Source organism: Aulonocara stuartgranti (genome assembly GCF_965226115.1).
Source record: "Aulonocara stuartgranti genome assembly, chromosome: 12".
Classification (NCBI taxonomy): domain Eukaryota; kingdom Metazoa; phylum Chordata; class Actinopteri; order Cichliformes; family Cichlidae; genus Aulonocara; species Aulonocara stuartgranti.
In genome coordinates, this window is record NC_138948.1 from 22,000,040 (window position 1) to 22,021,045 (window position 21,006).

The 21,006-nt window shown below is 40.3% G+C and overlaps 2 protein-coding genes across 2 annotated transcripts in view; one reads left to right on the forward strand and one right to left on the reverse strand.

The window, feature by feature from the left end:
- rasa1a (RAS p21 protein activator (GTPase activating protein) 1a) overlaps positions 1–14,830 on the forward strand; it is a 29,019-nt gene extending 14,189 nt beyond the window's left edge. Inside the window, exons 2-25 of the mRNA XM_082554624.1 lie at positions 1,136–1,288; positions 3,643–3,778; positions 4,710–4,780; positions 6,332–6,449; positions 6,743–6,774; positions 7,016–7,068; positions 7,185–7,335; positions 7,494–7,572; positions 8,012–8,135; positions 8,238–8,394; positions 8,538–8,625; positions 9,399–9,479; positions 9,844–10,001; positions 11,418–11,494; positions 11,607–11,779; positions 11,872–12,031; positions 12,218–12,360; positions 12,498–12,613; positions 12,708–12,794; positions 12,894–12,961; positions 13,055–13,143; positions 13,228–13,305; positions 13,599–13,733; positions 13,827–14,830. Coding sequence (XP_082410750.1) covers positions 1,136–1,288; positions 3,643–3,778; positions 4,710–4,780; positions 6,332–6,449; positions 6,743–6,774; positions 7,016–7,068; positions 7,185–7,335; positions 7,494–7,572; positions 8,012–8,135; positions 8,238–8,394; positions 8,538–8,625; positions 9,399–9,479; positions 9,844–10,001; positions 11,418–11,494; positions 11,607–11,779; positions 11,872–12,031; positions 12,218–12,360; positions 12,498–12,613; positions 12,708–12,794; positions 12,894–12,961; positions 13,055–13,143; positions 13,228–13,305; positions 13,599–13,733; positions 13,827–13,910 — 2,611 coding nt within the window. The 3' untranslated portion in view covers positions 13,911–14,830. The remainder of the gene's footprint in view (positions 1–1,135; positions 1,289–3,642; positions 3,779–4,709; positions 4,781–6,331; positions 6,450–6,742; positions 6,775–7,015; positions 7,069–7,184; positions 7,336–7,493; positions 7,573–8,011; positions 8,136–8,237; positions 8,395–8,537; positions 8,626–9,398; positions 9,480–9,843; positions 10,002–11,417; positions 11,495–11,606; positions 11,780–11,871; positions 12,032–12,217; positions 12,361–12,497; positions 12,614–12,707; positions 12,795–12,893; positions 12,962–13,054; positions 13,144–13,227; positions 13,306–13,598; positions 13,734–13,826) is intronic.
- A 65-nt stretch (positions 14,831–14,895) lies between these two features.
- ccnh (cyclin H) lies at positions 14,896–20,478 on the reverse strand. The gene is made up of 10 exons (XM_082554647.1): positions 20,309–20,478; positions 20,080–20,231; positions 19,856–19,981; positions 19,694–19,767; positions 18,410–18,623; positions 18,138–18,301; positions 17,728–17,798; positions 17,374–17,479; positions 15,209–15,272; positions 14,896–15,099 (listed from the first exon to the last, which is right to left on the reverse strand). Exons 2-10 carry the CDS (start codon positions 20,194–20,196, stop codon positions 15,073–15,075), a joined length of 963 nt encoding a protein of 320 aa, XP_082410773.1. The 5' UTR covers positions 20,197–20,231; positions 20,309–20,478; the 3' UTR covers positions 14,896–15,072.
- Positions 20,479–21,006: the final 528 nt, after the last annotated feature.

Sequence of the window (21,006 nt, forward strand, 5' to 3'; positions counted from 1 at the left end):
GTGGAGCTTAACTAGCCAGTAGGATGTGGTGGAAAGTTCTTTTTGTCTGGATGTTATTGTTTTCACAGTCATCTGTCTTTGCCTCTCAATGTTATTTTCCCATATTTCCTCAACCGCTTAAGGGCTCCTTGGCCCTTCTCTCTCCAGCTGCTCTCGATTGCCATCTTCAATTCTCGTTATCACCAAAAATCCCCCCCAAACCTCCCTCATGGACACACTCCATCTCCTCTTCAGCAACCTTTCTCCAGCTTCCTGCATGATAGCAGAGTTGATGGCATTTTTCTTTACAAATGGAGACCTGTACTTCCCTAAACCAGATGGGAGCCATTAAGGCCTCCTGTGAAAAGAGCTACTGCAGCACCTCATTCATCATCTCACCTCTGCATGTTTTCCAGTCACTGCCCTCTGTTCTGAGATGCAACACTGGCCTAAATTTGGAAAAACATGTTAATTTTTTACCCCAGCTGGCAGGGCCCTTTCAAATTCAGCCCCACCTGCTGAAATTTTAACCAATGTCGTTCTTAGGTCTTCTGTTTAATTCAGAAAGCAAGACTTAAATAGAGTTACTAAAAACTGAAAAAGCCAAACATTTGCTTTTATGAACCTAAACCTTGTCTTTTGAACTAATGGACATACAGTGCTAAAGTTTTAGTTTAATCTCTAGATTCAGTAGAGATTGTAAAGCCTTGATTAAACTTTGTTCATCTGTGAGTCTGTTAGGTTCTGCTCAGGTTGGAATAACATAAATTTCATCATCAGATAAGTTCGCAGGATGGTCAATGCGGACTGGTTTTTGTGACTGTGAAAACTTATCTGCAGAGAAATATCACCACAGTATGTCACTATGCATGAAGCCAAATGGACTTCAAAGAAGTATAGCAGGAATAAATACTCGGCCGTTGAGTTTGTGGCCGTCTGTGTCCAAAACTAGGTATAATCAAGCATTTAGGTTGTGTGCTGCGTGTGTAATGGGTTTATTGTTTTTATATGGCTTTTTTTTTTGAGTTGTAGTTAAATATAGCTTGACTTGTCAACATATTGTTTCATGGTTATAACTTGAGAAATTCTGCGTATAAACACTTTATGCTGCATGTTTCTCCTTGTGGCAATTTCCTTACTGTTTGTTTTCTCTCAGGTGGTACCATGGCAAGCTAGACCGAACCATTGCAGAGGAGCGCCTGCGCCAGGCCCGAAATCCTGGCAGCTACCTCATCAGGGAGAGCGACCGCCGGCCCGGTTCCTTTGTCCTGTCTTTCCTCAGTATGACCAATGTGGTCAACCACTTCAGGTATGATTTTTCTACACCATTCAAACAGAATATAACTCTCTGACTGCTCACAGAACTCTGGAAAGAGAAGTTAATTTGAACCTACTTAGCCTACAGGTGTTTCTATAATTTACAGATAAATCAGAGTGGTTCAGGCCTGAGGTTTAAATAAAATAGGACTGTTATTGATGTCTTATTTGTGTTTACCCTAATAGCCATGTAGACTTTGAATGGCTGTCTAGCATGGTGTTGCTAACATCTGAGACCAGAGAGAAATGTGTGGTTGGAATAGTTAGAGTAGCATGGTGCAACATGAAGTGTTTCATTTTTTTTTTTCTATGGCATCTCACAACAAGCAGGATCCAAGTTGTAGGAAGTCGCCCTCGGGTAAGATAAAATCTCTGAAGTACTGAAGTTATTTATTACCTGTTAACCAAAAGGGCAGAAAGCTAGAGACTACAACAGAAGGGCAAGTTCAGAGATTAGCCCTTATTTCAACACTGTTAATGTTTAAGAAAGTAGATTCTGGGGTAGGTCAGCCTTTTTGTCCCACAGATTCAAAGACTATACAGAGCTTAAAAACAGTGTTTTGTCATGGCAGCTTGTACATTTAAATGTTTGCTGCGACAGATGACGCTGTGTGTGTTTGCGTGTAAGGTGGACAAGGTGTTTTTTTTTATGCAATGTGTGTGGGCGGACTTGATGCAGAAGAAAAATGACACCACACTTGTTTAACAACAGTACCCTGGAGCATTTTACAACCTTACAGTCAATAAAAAAGACGAGAAGAAGATAAGACATTACAGTCTGTCCTTTCCTTCAGTGGTTATGCTATGTTAATATTAACTCTGCAGCTCACCAAGATTCAGGGCAAACATCATCTAATTAAGTGAAAACGACATGATCTCCTGTGGACATATTGCCATGATGTCATCAGTTACGGGAGAAAGGAGCTGCTCTGTATATGATTTATTCGTGTTATTTTAGTGAGTTAGTGTTTGTTAGAGATTTGTGGTTCCGTAACTGGTTGCAGTTCAGAATCCGCTTGTTAAGTGATGACGGGCCAACCCTGCTTCCAGGTCCAAGCTCCTGCTGTGTTCATTAAGGCTGTTGTCTTAACTTGTAATCTTAACTAAATTCTTTATATATTTTTTTATTTAATATAAACAATCCCCTCAAAATAATCTGTGATCATCGTAGGCCTCTCTGCCTTTTTATTAGCACTAATCATGTGCATCATGCCTTTAAGCTCAGCTTTAAAACCTTACATACAGCCTATGGACTTACGGTTTGTCAGACACCACATATTTGAATGCTTCAGATAAGAATCTCTCTGAAGCTAACTAAGATTTCAAAAGGACATGAAGCTTAGGATCGAGAATTTTTCATGGTGAGTAATCCAAACCATGCAGGAGAATATGCGTGACTAACCTTGAGCTGTGAATGGATCATCTCCAGTATTCTCTGGTTGTTTGGTCAATTTTCAGCATCGTTTCCTGCCTTTTGATTGCATTTGTCATGTCTTCCACCCTCACATGAACTTTTTTAGAAGGGAAAGTTGATATCAGGGTGTTTATTGTTACCCTAACCATAAATCTGTAGCTAGCCATCAAGTAGCACACCATTATATGCCAGTTAACCAAATTCCAATAATCCTACAAACACTGCCGCTGTTTGGTTTCTGTTTTAATTTATGTCTGAAGTGAGAGCAGAGCTGCACATTTTAGCTAGTTGACTTCTAAAGCTAGTTGACTTCCCGCTAACTTCTAACTCTGTTAAACTTTGTAATTCTTGTTTTGTTTTGTTTTTTCCATTGGTGCCTGGATGCTAAACTTTAGTGTAACACCTGGAAGGGCACCCACACAGATCAATTTAATTGAGATGAAACAATTTGGGCTGTTTTTAACTCTCAGCGATGCCACAGTATTTGAGTTCAGGAACCGAAGAAAAGTTTGACCTGCTAATAATGTCAGCAGATAGCAGTAAACGTACCCGTACACTGCAGTGATTTTCAGGTTTTTAACCTGTGTCACAATTTCCCATTCATATCTAGTAAATGGGTTTGGGACTGCTGTCGAAACAGACTTAATGGATTGTCTTCAAACGCACAGACTGTCAGCACTGATGTTTCATTGTGTCGGTATGAGCTTACCTTTGCACATATGCATGTGATGAAGCAGTTTATCGTCAGCTGTGTTTACACCAGAGCTGGATGGTGTATCATAGGAACAATGATGGAAGTAATCGATACAGATAATTCAACTGTCAAATAAATGAGAGTTGAACTCTTTTTGATTGTCTTTACTGCCCAGGGGTTTACCTGTACTTAAAGCTAACCACGGCACCTTCTTTATTGTTATGTTTTCTATTAACAGGATAATCGCCATGTGTGGGGACTATTACATTGGTGGGCGGCGGTTCTCGTCCTTATCAGACCTGATTGGTTACTACAGCTATGTGTCTTGCCTTCTAAAAGGAGAGAAACTGCTATCACCAGTGGCCCCTCCAGAGGTGAGTGACTCCATGGCTGAAGGTATACAGTGTAATTCAAAGTACTGCGTTTAAGATAAATGTAAAGTCTTGTAGTGTTCCTCTGTAATTTTATTTGACCCCCGATTTGTTTTGTCACACCGTCCCCAATGTTTCTCAACTCAAAGTAGGCCAAGGTTGTGCTATATTAAAAATGAACTCCTCGTCAGTTTTAAAAAACTTAACATAACGTGAGAAGTTTCTCGTGTGTTTTTTTTGTTTTTTGTTTTTTTTTTGTGCTGATATAAATGAACTATGACTTTCAGATGGCATATCATTAATGATTTCCTTTTAAAAACTGAAATTGTGATGGTTGGATAGCTGTGTTTAATGTAGCGAATAAAATGTGTGACTGGCAGCTTGTTGAATTAACGGTCTCCTATGCTGTTTTGGAAATAAGTAGAAACGAACTTTCCCCAGGGCTCTATCAAAACTTCAGACCCTTTTTATATATACTTAACAGTGTGCAAAATGGGACAAGAGTAAAGTGTGCATAATGAAACCTAATCTCCTGAAATGTCCCTTAAGAGTTCTGATCTGATAAAACGTGTGAGGGTTGAAAGATGAGTGGAAATATGCACCTTTTGAGATAACTCGAAGTCAGCCTTCACTTCTTTATATTATTTCTTTCTTCCTTTTTTTTTTTTACGCCACTTGTTCATTGCAAGAGGAAGTATTTTACGGTCTTCCTTTTCCTTTTTTTCTTTTGCCTTCTGGCAGATTTCAGAACTGTTTAAGGCAAAGCCTGGGCTAATGTTAATTATGCTTTTTAAGGTAGTGGGATTTACCCCAGGGAGCTGTAGTAGAATACTTGATTTTCAAAAATAATTGGAGGATTTTACATGAATATAATTCTGAAAGGTCAGGGCTAAGAATGAGGCTTTTATTCTTTTTTTTATTCCTGTTTCCACAGCCTGTAGAAGACAGGAGGCGAGTCAGGGCCATACTTCCATACACCAAAGTGCCAGATACTGATGAGATCAGGTAAGTGTCATGTGTGCACAAAATCTGCTTTTCTTGTCTTGTAGGGCAAAATCCTCGTGTCCCAACCATCACTTTCCTAAAAGTATTTTTTTGAATGTGAACCATAATCTTTTAGTTGCACACGAGCCACAGTGACATCCTAGACCTAAAAAATACCTATTCTTAGCACAAAGAACAGCCTAGTCTTCCTTTCATTTTTGTGGCATGACACAGCAGGCTGGAAAGCCTGACTTGTGACTGAAAAATGGTCTTGTCCCTGTCATTAAGCTGCAGTAGGCACACTTACTGATGATCCCAGCTATTCCCAATTTCCTAAATCTGATAAACAACTGTCTGAAGTCAACCTCAACGCTGAGCCTGCCAGTGAGCCACAGGCTTAACTGAGCACACATGCAACATTTACTTCAGCTTAGGGGTAGGCGACATGGTTCAAAATTTTATCATGACAATTCAAGAATAATTCCAGTGTCGAATTTATAAAATAGTTAACAAAATATTATTGATGCATGCGGGCAGCAGTTTAAAAAGTAGGTATATGGAGGGCATTTTTTTGCAACAAGTTACTGTTGCTGATCACACACTTCCTAATTTTAAGTGTGACATGAGGCGCCACCAGCCGCAGCATTCTAGTCTAACAGTAGTGACACAGCAAAAGTCAGATTTAAGCACAAAAGTAGCCTACTAAACATTTTAGTTTAACATTACCTAAAGTACCTTAACCTGGTAAGACCTGAACTCTTTCATGGCATGCTTTTTTTATTTCTCTTTGCTATTTGGGCTGACTGGGACCTGATGAATGTAAAAACAAAGAATTACCTGATTTTTTTTTTTGATTTTTTTTTTTGTTTCTGAGGAAAAAGAGGTCCACATAAGAGGACGTTTGTTTTAAATTTCGATGGAACAATGGCAGTGTTCTTATAAGTGGATATCAGGCCCTTGCAGAACAAAATTTAGTGTTTTGGTCTAGACAACCCAAAATGTGATGTCCACATATGTGGATGCCAGTTCCTAGGAGGTTAACTTTAACTCTTCAGGAGCCTGTGCAATATTGTCACATAATAAAACTGAAAGTAATTTTCCACCTGGTATGTTGTATCAAAATCTTAGCTTTTCCACCTTCCACTATTCTTTCTCTCATATGAAGCGGAACTAGCGAATGCTCCGATGATGCTCGGTGGAGTCTAAATCGTCATTGGAGCCTGATACAAGGCTCTTGCTTCAGACATGCTCGGGCTTGTCTCGTTGGGTGTACAGTGAATACATGACGTTGCTATAGCAATATTGAGATATGACATTTTTATATTGTGTAAAAAAAATTATGCTGGTATTATCACGAATGAAATGATATGGCACAGCGCTACTTCAGATTTTAGTAACGCTTTATTTCCACACTAAATTATTATTGTCTGTATATGTGTTCACTTTACTGATCCCAAGTTCACATTAAATCACAGTTGAGATGATAGTCCCCTTACAGAGCGACAATGCGATGCAGATAGTGTTGGATAAAGTCTTTCTTAGTTACCTTATTTTGACTTGATCTATTTGCAGCTTCCTTAAAGGGGACATGTTTATTGTTCACAATGAACTGGAAGATGGCTGGATGTGGGTGAGCAATGTTCGTACAGAGGAGCAGGGACTCATTGTGGAGGATTTGGTGGAGGAGGTGGTAAGTACGGCCTGACATTGAGAAGCTCATATCACCTTATTTTTCAAAAGATCTTTATCAAACAATAAAAGTCAATTCGGTGGGAAAAAGAACAAACAAAATTAATAGTGGCATCTGCACAGTAGTGTGCATTAAAAACAAGCACTGCACTAGCACTGTGAGGTGACTGCAATATAGGACACTAAAGTAGGCAAAAGCATAGCACCCACAGTTGGGATGGGATATATGAATACACAAAATAATTGCATGACATTGTAAAAACTACAGACATTTCTGTTTGTGATCATTTTCAGGGCCGTGAGGAGGATCCACATGAGGGAAAAGTGTAAGCTCCATGGCACTGAACTGACTTACTTAGTGTCTGACATCTGTTCTCTTCCATAAAAATCTGTCCTCTCTGTTACAATAATTTATCACACATAATTGTATTACTGTAATTTATTATTGCAGAAAATGCATCCATACGCGGAGCCTAGTTTGCTTTGTCTTTTAGACATGTGATCACTACTGAGCATTCGGTTAATTGCGTTAATTCAGTCTGTTTTCCTTCTGTTGCTCTCCTACAGCTGGTATCACGGAAAGATCACCAAGCAAGAGGCCTACAACCTTCTGATGACAGGTACACTTTCACTCAGCACTGCAGACTTTACAGTTTCTTTTTGTCCCAAATATGTTGTGAACATTATCTAAACGTCTCTTTTTCCTTCACTTCTTTTGCTCCTTTTAATTTCATAGTTGGTCAAGTGTGCGGTTTTCTAGTCCGGCCTTCAGACAACACACCTGGCGACTATTCCCTCTTTTTTCGCACCAATGAAAACATCCAAAGGTTTAAAATCTCCCCCACACCTAACAATCAATACGTGATGGGGGGGAGGTACTATAACAGGTATGTCTGCCAGTGTGGCTGCCTTCAGTGTGGCGATGCAACACAGTTATATAAAGAAAGTTGAAGTATAACTGTAGCATTTCTGCAATGCAACATCAGCACATATTGAGGATGCCGATGTAGTTGCTGATGAGCTGAGTGTCTTTTCTCTCTGGCAGTGTTGATGACATCATCGACCATTACAAGAAAGAACAGATTGTTGAGGGTTACAACTTAAAAGAAGCTGTTTCAGTTCAGGTAAGCAGTTATATGCTAACGTCATATAGTGAACCTCACTGTATTTTTGACTTAGCAAAATGACATTCGACAGTGTGTTTTGTTTTGTTTTTTTTGTGTGTGTGAGTCTCTGAAGATATTAGGGCTTAGCATTTGTGCCACCTTGGAAAGGCAGTGTACAAATTTTTTTCTGAGATGTCATTTTGTTGATATTTGAGGTGAAGTTTTAGAGCTTAAATGAATGCAAGGTGGAGGACTTAACCTTAAATATGTTAAAGTACTACATTTTAATATGATTGGACTCTCAGTGAACAGTAAATGTCAATTTTTAATAAAAATCATCCACACTTCTCTTAATCAATAGACATAACAGACGGAGAAAAGCGATGTAAGCTAGTCGTTTGAATGATGTCATTTTACCTCTGTCCTTACACGGTGTTTGTTTTTGTATTTACTGTAGCACCAGGAACAGGTTCTGACTGACGTAGTGGATGGGAGAGAAATTTATAACACTATCAGACGGAAAACAAAAGATGCTTTTTACAAAAACATTGTCAAAAAAGGCTACCTCCTGATCAATAAAGGTTTGTGTAACGTTGGCTCGTTTTGTCTGGGCTTTTATCTTCTTGTAACATCGTGAGTAACTATTATCTCATTGAGAGTCTAAACTTTGATTTCTCCCACAGGCAAAGGCAAACGGTGGAAGAACCTTTACTTTATCCTGGAGGGTAATGACGCACAGCTCATCTATTTTGAAAACGAGAAAAGAGCCACGAAACCCAAAGGGCTGATCGACTTAAGCGTGTGCTCCGTCTACGGCGTGCACGACAGTCTGTTTGGCAGGTCGGGCTTTGAAATCTAATCAGTGGTTTCATTTTTTACACTTTAAAATCTGAATGCTTAATGATAGCAGTTGTGTAGACATTGTATAGATGGAAATTATTTTTAATCTTTAAAGCATTTTGTCTTCTGCTTTACTTTTTCAGGCCAAACTGTTTCCAGATTGTTGTCCAGCACTTTAGCGAGGAACAGTACATATTCTACTTTGCAGGAGAGGCTACAGAGCAGGCACAGGTAAACAGAGAGTCAGCACTTTACTGTCACAGAAAATGGTCAAACAAGGCAGAAACGCATACACATTCTTAGAAATATTTTTATACACATACATTTATTTTTCTGAGAGCTGAAGGGTGCTTCTCTAAAAGAACAAGGATTTCAACATCGTTATCTACTTTCGTAGAACTCAACCGACTGGTATTCTTTCCATTTGTCTTCTGCTAGATCAGAGTGCAAATTTATTCCATTATTTATTTTATCTTTCATGTATCATTGTCTAAAGTGGAAGTTAGAATGCTGGGAAGAGAAAAGTAGGAAGGAAGGAAAGAGCTTACGAACATACTGCATCATTTATCAAACCCCTTGAATTAGAGGTGAAACACCACTTTAATCACGCCTCAGTTCTTTGATTTAAAATCTTTCTGCAATGTCATAAAAATGCTCAAATGAAAGACTTATTGCTGTAGCTTCAGTTTGACCTGATGGTGGCAGTGTTGTTTCACTGTAGAATTACACATTTACACTGTAGCACCGGTGGAACAGGTTTACTTTAGGACAGCAGTTTTCTCTTGTTTTATATTGTAATATATTCATTATAGTATATTTTGTCTTAGATAAGTTTGGGGCCACAAAACATTTTCAGTTTCCAGATGCAAGTGGCCACCAGTTAGAAATTTCACAATAAGACTTTCATTTTATTCCTTTTTGTGGAATAAATGAGTACACACAGTGTAAATACAGTATTTTTTTTTTAATGTTTTGGCCATTTTCTTCTTTCCTTTTTTCTGCAGGATTGGATGAAATGCCTTCAAACCTTCTGTAATAACCTAAGGAAAACCACTCAGCCCACCTCCAACAAGAGGCTTAGACAGGTTTGTATAGCAGCACCCAGTGTGTGGTCATGATGGCAAAGCAACACAGCAGAAGATTAAATCCAGTGAATAAAGAGGCAGCTCTCATTCAGGTGTATGTGCAAGAGAGGGCTGCAATTGTGACATCAACATTTTAAAGTTTAAAATGTATCAAAACGTAATAATATTGTGAAAGATTAAACACTGATTATTAAAATGGCTTGTATATTAATTCTTCTGTGATGAGGCAGTTGTTCTAATTTTTCTGATTAAAGATTAATTCAGTAGTTTGACGAGGTTCTCCTCAAATGTCATGGCATATCAGGACATCTAATTATTGCAACCCATCAGTGCATATGTTTTAATCTTTATTGCCGTCTTTCAGGTGAGCAGCCTGGTGCTGTACGTGGAGGAGGCGCACAAGTTGCCAGCGAAGTATTTCACCAACCCCTACTGTAACATCTACCTGAACAGTGTCCAGGTTGCTAAGACGCACCCGCGGGAGGGGCAGAACCCCGTCTTCACTGAGGAATTCATCTTTGAGTAAGTTTGTTGTACTTGTTTATTTCTCTCCTTTGGCTTTTGCTGTTATGTTTCTCCCTTCATGTTTTATCCTTCTGTTTCCAGCTATTTTTATTGCTTAAAATCACTTCATAGCATACTAGCATCATGCTATATAGCCAGTGTAGTGCCAATGTTTACCACTGTTTGAGAGAGCACAGATAAGACTGAGGTGTCGAAAGTCTGCAAAGTGAATCTGCCCCAGGACCATGGCATAGTTAACAGGAAAGTACGGTGATTCACATATTCTGCCTAAGGAAACCCATACCTTTATGGCCGTACACATTAACATTGTCACTGAATAAACAAGCTGCACCGATGGCATTGAACATCGTTTTTTTGTTGTTGTTGTTTTTTTGTTTTTTTTTACACTTTTGTAATTTGGATATTAGCTCATGCGACTGACATCCCTCTCACTCGCAGAGTACATGTCATGCTTCAGTTCATCTCATTGTTGCTTAAGCAGCTTCCAGCCTGATTTAGCCACTTTTCATGTCACTATAGCGACAAAGAGTCTTGCACTGTGGCCAGTGCTGCTGTTTGAGCAGGGTTCTTGCTCTCCTGCCAAAGATGCACATCTTTTTGTGTCTGCTCTGTTCAGTGAGCGGCAGAGAGGAGCTGAACCCTTGAGTCAGCGGTGTACATACATGCAATGTTTTTCATCTGGTTTGTTAATGCAGGCAGAGGCCTTACACTCTGGAAAACACACACACACACTTTTTTGTTTGAATTATTTGACATGTAAATGTAGCTGAAATTACAACTCAGCTTTTGTCCTTAAGTTGATGTTTGGTGGACCCTTTAATAAAATGCTTTTTCTTGTTTCTCACTGGCTGCACATGCAATGAACTAGAAAAGTGTAACATGCAAAAAATACACATCTAACATCTGTGATGTTTATCTGAATAGATACTTGAAGACATATATCTCTCATCTGTATGGCACTGTAGCTGCTATTATTGCTCTTTTGATTCTTCTGAGCTCTCAGTCTGCAGTAATATAAATGACCTGGCATTTATATAAATACAAGAGCACGCAAAGGAGGAACACAGCCTGAAACCAAGTGAACGATTTGTTCACAGACTACAATTTCTTTCTCATTTTTTTTTTTTTTTTAGTATTATATTCCATGTAAATGTAGTCATTGTTTTACAATTGGAGCTGAAATGCTGTGCATGTGATGCTAGTGAAGTTGAAGTGTTTGCTACATAGCAAAACATTAATGTGGCAACATAACAAGATACACAAACAGATTAAAGCATATTCCCATTTATATGTACATATGTTAACAGATAATTTTGAAAACGATGCACTTGAATACCGGTACTGTACATTTGAAATGAGCAGTGTGTGTGGTTCCTGGTTTAGAGAATGATGTGTTTATCTCTGTTGTTTCAGTGACTTGTCCAGTGAAATTAACAGATTTGAAATCAGCTTGAGTAACAAAACGAAAAAGAGTAAAGAAAACGACATCTGTAAGTAACAGCTTCAAGTTTTAAAACAGATTCAAATCTGCATTTACTTTATTTCCGTTATCTACCCTTTTCTCTCAGTGTTCATCGATGCCTCAATGTCTTCCCTTCTCAGTGTTCATGCGCTGCCAGCTAAACCGGCTGCAAAAAGGCCAGATGATTGACGAGTGGTTCCCTCTCAGCTCCTACGTTCCTCTGAAGGGCATTGAGCCGGGCTCCTTACGTGTACGTGCCCGCTACTCCGTGGAGAAGATCATGCCCGAAGAGGAGTACAACGAATTCAAGGAGGTCTGAACCACTGAAAAGTGGCTTTGATTGCAACGTCTATTAACGGTCTACTCGGTTGTTGACTTTATGTCCTTGTTGTGCATCCTTTGCAGATAATCTTGCAGAAGGAGTTTTATGTCGTCTATGCTTTGGCACATGTGTGTGGTCAGGACCGCTCCTTACTGGCAAGTCTCCTCCTGCGGATCTTCAGGCACGAGAAGACTGAAGCCCCGCTACTCAGGACACTCAATGACAGAGAGATTAGCATGGAGGGTAGGAGTCACTGCTATTGTAATCCAAAGATAGGAAGGCTTAGGCATCTAAATAGATTGGTTTTAAAGAATTATGAAAGAATCATTTCATTGAAAGCTATAAGTGACAATCATGTTGCTTAGTAACTGGGAAGTTGTCGTGTCCACGCATTTTAAAAACCCTTCTCTGCTTATGCATTGCTACCAGATGAGGCCACAACATTGTTCAGAGCGACTACACTGGCCAGCACACTGATGGAGCAGTACATGAAGGCCACAGCAACACCCTTCGTCCACCACGCGCTCAAAGACACAATCCTCAAAATCATGGAGAGCAAACAGTCCTGCGAGGTAAACGCCTGCTAAAAATGTTGCATTAAGTGTTGATACCGTACAATAAGGTGAAATATTTATCTTGTTGAATTTATTTGTCTATTTCCCCGCCAAATCTCGGCCTAAATCTACCTTTTTTAAAAATTGTTTTTAAGTTGAACCCTTCAAAACTGGAAAAGAATGAAGATGTGAATATGAATCTGGGGCATCTCCTCAACATACTGTCTGAGCTGGTGGAGAAGATCTTCATGGCTGCTGAGATCCTTCCACCGTAAGCTCATTTACCCTCACACAGCAGAAAATCAAACCACAAGTCCAAGGAACCCAAAAAATCAATTCAGGTGTCTCTATAATTACTTTTTCAGTACTTTGAGGTACATCTACGGCTGTCTGCAGAAGTCTGTGCAACAGAAGTGGCCCACCAACACCACCATGCGAACGAGAGTTGTAAGGTAGACAAACTGCCAAAAAAACACCGATTTTCTTTGAGAGTATGAATGTTTGTTTATTATGTTTCAATATCTTATTATGCTTATCGATTCCTTTTCTAGTGGCTTTGTCTTTCTAAGACTGATCTGCCCCGCCATCCTCAATCCCAGAATGTTCAACATCATTTCTGGTGAGCATCTGCTGAAAAGCGCACACGCCATATCATCTTTGCTCACTCTGTGACTTGCCACTGTGCATTTGACACTACTGTTCCCTTTTGCAGATCCTCCATCTTCAACAGCAGGCAGGACCCTCACACTGGTGGCGAAGTCTGTCCAGAATCTGGCTAACCTGGTTGAATTTGGTGCTAAGGTATGAATTCTTTCATTCAGCTTTTATAGGAAGGCACGTGTCGAGATTTGTCTGGATTTGACAGTTGTCTCTGCTCACGAACAGGAACCCTACATGGAGGGTGTAAACCCTTTCATCAAAAACAACAAACACAGGATGATCATGTTTCTGGACGAGTTGGGGGTGAGTCACATTTGTTGCCGAAAGCTCAAAAGATTAGTGCATTTAAATGCTTTGTAGTTTTATAAAGTAAAAGTAAAGTACTATTAAGATATCTTAGCAATTCAGTGTGTAGTTACATCTCTTTACATTGACAAAAGCGCTAAATTGAGTGGGCGGTATGTCATCGCTGCTTTTTTACTATTGGTCAAATTAAGAAAGTAGCTTAAATACTACATTGACCTTAGGGAAATTATAAAAGGATACCTTTTCATAAGCTTTGAAAAACTTTAAGAAACTCTTAACTGTGTTTCTAGAATGTGCCTGACCTCCCTGAAGCCACGGAGCACTTTAGGACGGACCTGTCCCGGGACCTGGCCGCGCTGCACGAGATCTGTGCCACACACTCAGACGAGCTCCGGACGCTGAGCAACGAGAGGGGCTCAGGACAGGTTAGAGACCGCTGCCACATTCTCGCACAGAGACATCAATTAATGTCGTCGCATTTCACGAGGCTCATTTATCTCCCCGTTTGATCTCCGCAGCATGTATTGAAAAAGATGCTGGCCATCACAGAGCTCCTCCAGCAGAAGCAGGCTCAGTATGCCATGTCCAACAGCAACAGGTAGTACTGCACTCTTCCTCTCCTCCCATCCTCCCCATCCTTGCGTCAAGTCTCCGAGTGCAGCCCGGTGGAGACATGGCATGCTCTACCCTCATCACCATGGCAACCCATCCACCATTCTCCATCATATCTTCCTCTGATAGTCCCGCCCATCCCACCCACCTGCCATCTTGTCTCGTTCACCACAAGAGAGCTATGCAACAACAGCAGCTGAGTACAACAGGCGACGGCGTACTTTAAAAAATAAATAAAAAAAACAAACAAAGAACTTGCACCAGTAACTGACAGCTGTATGCACAATGCAAATATTTGTTCCCCTCCTCCATTAACTGTGATTTGGGTACATTTATTCCTTTCATCACTGAGGCCAAATGCTGAGAGGGGCTTTTTGTACCCAGTATGTGTTTTCAATAGCACAGGTTGCCAAAGTGCCCCCCCACCCCTCCTACTCAATATGAGGAAACTGACAAGGAGATGCTAGTTTTCCTCAGACCCCTTTACTGGAAACTGGATTACAAGAGATGATGCTTTTTTGTAATTAGTGACGTATTTGAAGGTGGTGACAATATCTGCAAAGTACTGAAACAAGCATCTCTGTATGTCTGTGGTTTGTTTTTGTTTTTCTTTTCTAGATTGGAACAAAGTCTTTCGAAAAAAGAAAAGTATGGTTATTTTATATTAATAAATTCTCTTGCTGGAATCATGAGTATATACATGAGAAGAGCTGCATTTTTCCCAATAATTGTATCAGCTATTTTTTTGATTATCTGGTTGAGGCTTTTTTCTTTTTTTTGAAACTTCAAGACACATAATCAGAGAAACCAAGTAAAACAAAAGTGTTTACAGCAGTAAAAAGAAAAAAAATTGGGATAGTACAGACTGTATCAGACATGCATGCACTCATTAAACTGTTTTTGTAAAGTAGATTACGGAGTGGGTTTTTCTTTTGGTCTCCTGATTTGAAGGAGGAGAAATGTGCGCACATGGTGTCATGTGACAGAAATATGTAGAAAACTCTTTATTAAAAAAAGCAGAAGAGAGAGCAAACAAACAGCTGACTGCAATTATGACACGAACACCTGCATTTATGTCACATCCCTTTACAGTAAAACACTGGAATTAATGTGTATATATAATAACTTTAAACTCTGCTCAGTTGCACAAGTCTAGATGAGGTCTTCATCAGTCCATTCCTGAAATAAAACAAAAGTCTAGATTTAGAAAGAATTGTTTAAAAAACAAACAACAACAACAACAACAACAAACAAACGTTAAACTGAGAATAATGTTGGCCTGCCTCACCTCTTCTACCAACCGTGGTTCTTTTGCTACATGGCCATCTTCTTCATATCCTCTCTTTCGTTTGCTGCGATGGGGGAAAAAAAAAAAAGAAAATTTAGCATGTAGGTGTAAAACTAGTTTTGCAAACACTTCTGCAAATCGCAAGTGTTGTTTTGCGAGAAATAACCGTCCCACATCTTTGCTGTTAACTGTAACTTGTCAACTCTGTCGTCAACTCATTTCGGTAGTGTGAGACCTCTAGTGTGTAGTGCCCCTCCATAATCACTCTTAGTTGCATTTTGTGTTTCTCTTCATTATTTTAGTTTCTATGACTTCATTTAGACTCTCTTCACGCCATGTTTGCAAGCCACACACGACTGGCGAGGCCATCTGTCTGGAACATTTTGATGCACAGCAAACAAAGTCCCTTTCACAAACGTGTTCGCTTTATCTTACAGGACAGAGTGCACCATCATGTCACTCGCTGCTGCCATCCAGGTAATGTGAGTTTTCATACGATTTTTCACCTGAGAATCAAAAGTGTGGCGGTCGGGCCGCACAGCCAGCCAAAGCGAGGCCTCATCATCCCGTGAGGTGTAGAACCGAAGACTGGAGCAAGTTTGTACTTTCCAAGCATGTGGCCTAGATTCCTGGCGGTATAAATGCAATACGGCTGTTCTCCATGGGAAACCCACTTGCTGCGTTTCTGAATGCTGTCCTTCCAAAGCCCTTCTCGAAATGCTTCAAACGATGACGCCGTGTTTAAAGATGGGCAAAAAGCCTCAAAGATTTCTGTGAAGATCTGAGAGACTTTACTGCAGACTTTTTTTTTTTTCTTTTTTTAAATCCTTGCTATTCCTGCCACTCCCTAAATATAAAATAAAAAAAAATAAAAAACCTGAGCAGTTACAGTTGGTAACTGACATAGAACCAGACAAATAGGGGGTTTGGTAGGGAGGCTACCTGATGGGCCAACTTCTGTCTCGTGATGACACAGGAGAAAGGAAATCCAAAGCATTGAAGTAGCGTTTTTTTTCTGCCATCATCAGGGAATTCAAACATAGCACCTCTTGCCAAGACAACACGAGCCTTAACGCCCTTTCTACTCACTGTCCTCTCACCCACGTCGCCTGATTTTTACAATAAGCTCTTCCTTTAAACCATTGACGACTTCCAGTCTGTGTGTGAACTTTGACGCAGCAACGGGAGTCGCTTGTTACTTCTTTTTTTGGCTGTTTTTTTTAAATATGCTGCTTTGTTTATTGATGTTATATACTTAGGCTTGTATAGAGAAACTGTGTTTGTGTACGATTACAGCTGAAAGGTAGTCATAGGAGTTTGTAGGAGATACCTGTAACCCATTCTGTGCATGTGTAATCCTGACGGATCCTGTTATTGTGTGTGGGCCTACATATATGCTGCTCTAACGACTTTCACCGGAACTCCCCTTTATGCCTTTTTGGACGTTTAAAAAAAAAAAAAAAAAAAAGAATCTTTCACACGTTGCAGTCTCTCTCTCTCTCTCGCTTTTCCCTCCACCAACAGGTGGCGTTTCAGTACATAGATCCACCCGGAGAAGTCATGCCACGCACAGATTTACCAACTTCAACGTCATAACGGTTGGCCCCGTGTGCCTCGTCGTGATTCGAGCAGCTGCAAAAGTCTGAATCTGTGCCTGTCATAGCGCAAAAGTTTACCACAGTTTACTGTAGTTGCACTTAAGATACCACGGACCTCACCGAGTGTTAGCAGACATCTGGCGACAGATAAGTGACATAATGTCTCCTAACATCGCCCAGAACAACAAAAAAAACAAACAAAACTCCTCATCAGCTATACCAATATCAGCTGTGCTACATGGTATAGATGATGTACTTTCTGTATTTCATACAGCTGTGTAATCCTTTTTATTTTTCTACCTGATTACTGAACCTTGAACCTTTTGCATCTTAGATACGACAACCTGGCTAAAATAAAACAATATATACCTGGACTTAGTCGCTTGTTTGTGTGTGCCAGAGTACTACGTGACAGTTTTACAGTGACATTAAGTGTTATTTTTCTTTCTACATACATATGTACACACTGATCAGCTTTATATATTCTGATTTTAATATCACAATGTTTAACTGTCGGAAAGTATCACAAAACAAAAACAACCAAGGGAGTTAATGTCGTCTCCTTACTTGCTTGAACTGGCAAATTCGGCATGAATCCTCTCCAGCCTCTGTTTGGAAATATTCACCACCTCTAGTTTAGGAGGCTCATATTTCTTCAGGAGGGTTTTCATTCCTGAAAAAACAAAGCAGCAAGTTTGAAAGCGCATTCTTTGCCAAGGCCCTGTTTTGTAGCTCTAAGGCACATGAGTTGGATTGGCATTTAAAATGTATTCAGTTCTTCCTTTACTTGTGCAATTCAGCATAATAGTTTCTGTATCGTGCAGTCAATCGGACAGAACCGCAAGAAAAAGCCTCTGGAGAAGCTAAAACAGCTCAATATCACCATCTTGTGGTGTCAACTTGAAGGTGCGGTTTACTCACGTCTCATGGAGTCGTACATCTTTGAGAGCGTCTCCTTCTCCTCTTTCAGTCCTAAGCACTGGGTCAGGTAACTGGGCATGAGAAATAATACATAGAAGGGATTGGTCTTGATTAACATACGACGGACAAACTTCTTCAGAGAAATTACATTTTACGGTTTTTTTTGTTCCTGATTCAAATTTTGCTTTTGTAATGTATTTGCTGTACATATAAATTAACTAAGCCAGCCAATAATCACTCTGGACTTTATGATGAAATCTTAAATTCTAAACATTATCTAACATTTAAATTTTTTTTTTCAACCATGAGGAAGATTCGATTCATAATTAGACATAATATTTTAAATCCGTGTTTGAAATTCAAACTGACCACTGTCACCTGGTTACTGATTTAAGAACTTTGTGTACTACCTCTCCATGTTAAGACCGGCTCTCGAGGCGCTGTTCAGAATAGCTGTCAGAGCGATCTGGGAGGGAGAAAAAAGTAGTCCTGCATCTGTCATAGCTGCCTGTGTCAGAAAGTCATCGGCAGTCTTCCTCAGTGACTCTGGGCTTTCCAGTGTAGGGTACCGGGTCTGGAAAAAGCGATATTTTCAAATGAAAACTTAAGTAAGCGAGATTAGGGCAGTAGTAGTTTCCGTCTTCGTGTTTATAGTGTGAAGCAGTCATAAGAGCACACCCACCTTGAGGTCGATGAGCAGACCTTCCATGGGTCTGTAGGGGTTGTGGACCACCAAATGAAAGTTGAGCTGCTGGATTAGCAGTAGCTCATACTCCAGGATCTGCTCCAGAACCCTTTCTTGTCCTGCTGGGGTCTCCTGTACAAGATTGCCCACAAACTGGGTGCAGGACACATTGAATTCATCTACTTTGCAGGCCAGGTATGTACACGTCAGCCTAAAACAAGTAACAGGTTGCTTAGAACAAGGCTGAAAAAACATTCTATAATTAACTCATTATTCAACACGACATGAAGGTTAAGTGGTAGTTAAATAAATCATTTTTATACACAGCAAATCATTCAGTGACCCTCCCCCTATGCCCTATGGATGCTGCACTTTTATCTTGGAAGGAAACATTCCCATTAGGAGGAAAGTGTATAGCAGGAAGTAGGAGATCACTGAGAACAACTTTGGTTAAGATCGAAGAGAAAACCCCCCCCCCCACAAAAAAACAAAAACAATTTATTATGAGGTCAGGTAAAATTATGATGTCAAAGAAAAAGAAACGCTGTGTTTAGAGAATCTGTCTGCACTTAGTCTAGACGACTTGATAATGTGACTGTGGGTGACGATCACATGGGTCACCCCTGTTAACACTGAGCACAGATTACGAAACACCTGAGATGCTTTGCTGCCACATACTCTTACGCGTTTCTCATCCTGACATCTGCCCACATCATCTCTCTCCACTGAAGATCAACTTTGACTCTTGAATTGAGGCTTTCAACACACCTGACATCACATTAATTTACGATAAGAGACCACCAAACTGAGTTACACTACAACCGTCGCATCGCTTTGATCGTTTTAATAAAACAGTTCAAAGTTTGCCTGCGAGTTTAACAAACTGGGAATTTCTGAAACACACCAAGAGATGTATGCTTCTGTGTACAATCTACACTGTAAGGATGTCACCTCGTAGCCACAAACCCCTCTGAAACCCTACAGCATAACCTATGCAGTAACCTGATGTCCACCTCTCTGCAAAGCTACGCATCGTATTGAGTCAGCATGCAACTTTTGTAATTGGCCTGCTCAGCACCGTCGAGTCTTTTTTACTACTGTCGACTACTTTTTTTCACCTCAGTGTTTGAATTTATTAAAGTCAATATAAGGACTCACATATGTCAACAAATTCTTAGAGGGAAACTGCCAAACCTATCAGAAACTTTCCTCAACAGACACTTCCTTTAATGTGTCACCTCAGTGCTGTTCGTTTTCCTTTCACCGACCAGCAGTACTTACATGATAATCCTGGGGTGGTACTCCATGACGGAGTTGCTCAGGTAGAATCTCCTGAAGTACATGAGGGCTGTACCCTGCAAAACGAGAGAAAGGCACGTGGTTCACAGATGTCCTCGAGGTCACATGGCTCTGTTCAAAGAAACCGCATGCATACATACATACCACCACAGACTTTGGCATTGTGGGCTTAAAAGCATTGCAGAATTCCAGCAGCCTCCTCTCATAGTGCCGAAATAGGACGTCTTCCTCATGACGCTGCAAGAACATGGACTCACTCACCCCGGGCTTCTTCAAAGAGGAGGGAGTGAAGGTAACTGTCAAACAGACGTTCATGGACTACATCTTTGGTTCAAATATGCCTAATGACATTTTTAATCGCAGCTTACCTTCCCACTTTCTAGGGCCTTGTTGCGGAATTTCTGATTAGCCTTGCACCTCATATGCTCGAGTTCATCTTCACTTTTAAAAATCCAGTATTTCTTCTGGGAGCTGTTGTGAAACATGTCGCCTGTTGTGGAGAACACCGCAGCAAAACTGCCTGATAAAAAAAAAAAAAAAAGAGTCAACGTTAGCCTGCCGTCCAAACTTTGATAAACCTGAAATAAAATAACTTACAGTTGTTGAGCGTATTTGAAGGTCAGTCCATCCACGACACCTATGCTGCGTGAAAATAATTTTCTACAAATGAGCGCGTTTAATGCCTCAAGACAGTTCAAAACTAACGTCTTAACAAGCGGACTGCGGCAATAACAAATCCCACGCGCGTCGCCATTGGATTACGTCGACCTCGTCGGTTATTGATGACGCACACATACACATATACGCACACAATCGAAGTCATATTTAGGGACGTTTTTGGCAGTTTTAGACGGGAATGCCACTTGAAACGCGCCGAATGGCTTCAATTTATGTCTAATTGGGGTAGTTTCGGTCCCCAGAGGCAACAGCGTCCCCAATGAACGGGTGTGTCAGCTGATATAGGTCCCCAATTTTGACAGAAGTAAACACACACACGAACTCACACACACACAAGCAAACATACTCCAGAAAAAAAAGAAAAAACAGGAGGTTGGAAAGAAAACGAATGAAGCGCCATGAAGACGTTTCACCTCCCACCCAAGAGATTTCTTCAGATGATATCCCACCTTTGCAGGGTCACGTGTGCTAGGCCGGTTAGAAATAGCTGCCACTTTTGACAGTCTGTAGCGTTGAAAGAGGTGTCTGACCTTATGTGTCCTCTTCACTTGGGTTAGCACACGCTAAATAACCCAGAATAAATAAGCATGTAAACCTTGAATAAAGGCCCGCATTAA